Raw genomic sequence first — 4,235 nt, forward strand, 5'->3', positions numbered from 1 at the left:
AGATCAAGCAATTAGAACCATCACGCAACACATTCCTAAAATCATAACGGAGGACCATAACAATAAATTGCTCCAATTTATTTCACTACAGGAAGTAGAAGCTGCGATGGCCCAACTCAAGGATGGCAAGGCACCTGGTCCTGATGGTTTCACCACCAATTTCTTTCACGAGTTTTGGGAGCTCATCAAGACATAGGTATGGGAATTAGTGGAGGAATCAAGATCTATGCACTGGATTCTACCCTCCCTAAATGCCACTTTCTTAGCGCTAGTACCTAAAGGGGATGAACCAAATACGCCCGACAAATACAGGCTGATTGCATTATGCAACGTCATCTACAAGCTCATCTCCAAAGTACTGGCGAATAGGCTCAAACCTCTCCTCCCTCTTCTCATCTCACCAGAGCAGACTGGATACGTAGAAGGGCGGCAAATAATGGACGGCATCATTCTTTCAAATGAAGTAATCCACTCTCTGAAGCTTCTGAAAAAACCAGGTATGATTCTAAAGCTTGATCTCTCTAAAGCTTTTGACAAACTCAGCTGGAACTATATTCATCAGATGTTATTGGCATTTGGTTTCAATTCCACTTGGACAAGATGGATCATGAATCTCATCTCCTCTCCCTGTTTCTCAGTCCTGCTCAATGGTTCCCCCTCATCGCCCTTCCGCCCCTCCCGTGGTATTCGTCAAGGGGATCCCCTATCCCCCTTCCTTTTTGTCCTCATGGCAGAAGGGCTCAGTCGTTTGCTCCACTCTGTTGTCTCCTCTCAAGCTCTAAAAGGCATTTCTCTCCATGGTCTTCATCCCTTATCCCACCAACAGTTTGTAGACGATACTATGTTATTTGGCCACCCCTCCTCTCAAGAGGCTAAAGCCTTCAAAAATCTGCTCTCTCTCTTCTCTGAAGCCTCTGGTACCTCTATCAATGCCTCCAAATCCCAACTCTTCTTTTTTAATACCCCTGCTACCACTCAAAGGAACATCACTCGTATTCTGGGATTCTCTACAGCAGTGCTTCCATCAAAATACCTGGGGGCTCCTTTGTTGGACTCTGCCATTAAGCACGCTTCCTGGAGGACTCTTTTAGACAAATTGGAATCAAGGCTCTCGTCCTGGACTTTTCTCTCTCTCAATATGGCCGGCAGACTCATCTTGATCAAATCGGTTCTCCAGGCCATGCCACTGTATCTATTTTCTATCCTGGCAGCGCCAAAATGGGTCCTCAAAGCAATCCGCAATCTTCAGAGAAATTTTCTGTGGGGATCTTTTGGTCTCAACAGGAAATGGGCTCTTGTCAATTGGAAGGAGGTCTGCCAGCCAAAATCAGAGGGTGGGCTCGGATTAAGGGACCCTCTCCATAGCAACAACACAATGCGAGCTCGTATATGGTGGAATTGGATCTCCAAACCAAAAATACCCTGGGCGCGGCTATGGCAAGCCAAATATGCCCTAGGAAGCCAATGGAGTGACCTCATAAGAATCAGCACTACAACCCCAGGCTCTTTGATTTGGAATGCCGCAAAGCTTCATAGCGCCTTTATTCAAGAGCATAGCTTCTGGGAAATTCATTCAGGTACCATAGCTAGGTTCTGGGAGGACTCTTGGCAACAACTCCCAAAACTAGCTGCTCTATTCCACAAGCCAATCTGGTAGGTTTCTATGCAGCAAGCAAATCTCACCCATGTTCATCAATTCTGGCAGCAGCAGACGCTCCAAGATTTTCAACTTTGGAAACCCGCTAGCACCTGGCAAGCCGATTGGCAAGGGGAAACCTATACCGAAATCGATCAAGAGTTAAATCACAGAAGAATCAAATATTCAAACCAGCAGGACAAACTGCATTGGGGACATACGCCAAGGGGAATGTTTACCACCAAGGAATCTTACCAACTTTGCTACTCAGCTTCCCAGACAGACAAGGATCGGATATCGGAAAGGGTCTGGCAACCAGGAATATGGCCCAAGGTTTCCACCTTTCTATGTCTCTTAAGCAAGAGGTGCATCCTCACTTGGGACAATCTGCAAAAAATAGGATTCATTGGCCCATCGAGATGCCCCAATTGCAATCTCAACTCTGAATCCATTAGGCATCTCATGGAGACTTGTCCTCTAGCTACTCAATTATGGGAGAAAATTGAACAATGCAATAGAAGATCGGAAGAACGGATGGGAGATACCACAGAAACCATCATAAAATGGCCAAAGCACCCTTTTCAAAGTCCTCTTCTAAACTCTCTATGGAATCTAATCCCAGGCTTTCTCTATTGGATACTCTGGAAGGAAAGGAATAGCAGAATTTTTAACAACATCAGCAGGCCAATTGACACTCTGTGGCTTCTTCTGAAACAAAATCTCCAAGAAACTCTAGCTATTAGAAACTGGCAAGACACGGATCTGCCAGAATCACCTCAGGAACGTCTCATCATGAACACCTGGAATCTGGACCTGTCCTTTTTGGCCCATGTCAAAGCTCGTCCACCAACCAGTTTTGCCTCTCCTCTCACTTGGTCTCCTCCTGCAATCAACTCATACAAATTGAATTTTGATGGGGCAACCAAGGGCAATCCTGGGCCGACGGGATTTGGGGGGGTTTTCAGGAATAATGTGGGTGTAGTACTACATATCTACTATGGAACCATTGGCAAAGACACCAACAACGCTGCTGAATTGGAAGGACTGTGGAAAGGGATTTGCATTGCAGATCAAAAAAACTTCTTCCCATTAGAGGTTGAGGGAGATTCCCTTATCCTAATAACAGCAGCCACCAGAATTCAAGCAGGTACATCGGCAGCCAAGATAGCTTCTAGCTGGAGGCTGCTCAACAGACTGGAACTTTTGGAGGAAAGGCTTCAGAATCCCCAAAGCATTACCTTCAAGCATGTTAGACGCACTGCCAACAAAGTAGCAGATAGACTGCCCAATCAAGGGGTAAACCAGCAAATCCGTTATTTCTCAGGACCTCTTGGAGACTCAGATGATGAACAACTCAAACATGAATGCACTTCTCTGGTGCAACAGGACTACTCGCTCCCGGATGCGGGTGATTGACAGGCCAAAGGGTACGTTGGAGGCACATCGAGTGGGCAGATGTCAACCCAAGTGCGCCACGGGTTACAGTTATGGGTTGGCGAGCTAGTCTCACACAACTCTATTAATGGCTGCATTAACTTCGTCCTTCAGTCTCTTGGTTATGTGTGCAATGGCTCTCAATATGTTTGTCACTCCCGCGGCTCTGTCGCAGGCCATCGACTCCATAAAGGTCGCTGCTCTGAGCGTTTGCCTGAGCCACTCTGTTAGTTTGTTTCTGTTCATCAATCCTTCGCTCGGCTCAAGAGCTTTCTCAATCCTCGTCTTTCGCTTGGCTCTGGTTCCAGGGACTCACGGACTTGTCTGGGCTCCGTTTCCGCTTCTCTCTGAGCACTCGTTTCTTTGTCATCCCTCTCTGTGCATTCGCTCCTCTGTCAAGCCTCTACATAACATAATGCCGTGTGAAAGGCCCAGAATGGGGAGTAGGCGAGGCGGTTCCCGCGGTCGCGCCACCCATCAGCGGTCCACCCCCACCTCGGACCCATCCTCGGATGCGTTGGAATTTGGTCGCTTCAATCATCCAGCCACCAGAAGTGGCAGAGGCAGGGGCAGAGGCCAAGTTAGGATTGATGACTGTGAGCATAATGCTCATCCCACTGCCCATTTTCGCATCCCGTGTTCTTTGGCAAACTCCTCCTTCATAGTCTCGGTTACGATTGAAAAGTGTGAGAATGCCCGGGGTTCGGGAGCGGCTCATCCTGGGGTTCCTGCAGATCAGAGGACGGCAAATCCGAATGATAACCAGCGCCAGGTCATAGGAGGCCTTTCTGTGGTGAATTCTGAAGCCAACGCAGGTCCGAGCGCACCAGCAAGAGGAGAGCCTTCAGGTTCAGAGGTCCATCCGTCCGACTCTGATGACTCAACTCAATTTGGGTGTAGGGTCGTTGAGGAACCGTATACCTCAGAGGACGAATGAACCAGCCCGTGCCTCCGTTTTGTGCAGCTACTGAAGTAGGAGTTCGCCTCCCTTTTGAGTCTCGATGTTAATGTATGTTTCAGGTCTCTGTCAGTTAATGTTTTGTTTATGTTTAGCGATGGATAGTTGTGTGTCAATTTTGAGTTTTATGGGAGTTAAAAGCACTGTTGTAGGTCTTCCACGGACAGAGGTCAAGCATCTTTTTGTAAAATGCCAACTTCATGGCAA

General features: G+C 47.6%; 1 protein-coding gene across 1 annotated transcript; it reads left to right on the forward strand.

The window, feature by feature from the left end:
• Positions 1-2,170: 2,170 nt before the first annotated feature.
• LOC149191124 (uncharacterized) lies at positions 2,171-3,052 on the forward strand. Its single transcript, XM_089410673.1, has one exon. The coding sequence runs from the start codon at positions 2,171-2,173 to the stop codon at positions 3,050-3,052; it is 882 nt and encodes a 293-aa protein (XP_089266799.1).
• The last annotated feature ends 1,183 nt before the right edge of the window (positions 3,053-4,235 follow it).

This window comes from Pinus tabuliformis, chromosome 3_1 (assembly GCF_031772625.1).
Source record: "Pinus tabuliformis cultivar Carrire ecotype Pingquan chromosome 3_1, CPIR1, whole genome shotgun sequence".
In the NCBI taxonomy this organism is placed as follows: Eukaryota; Viridiplantae; Streptophyta; class Pinopsida; order Pinales; family Pinaceae; genus Pinus; species Pinus tabuliformis.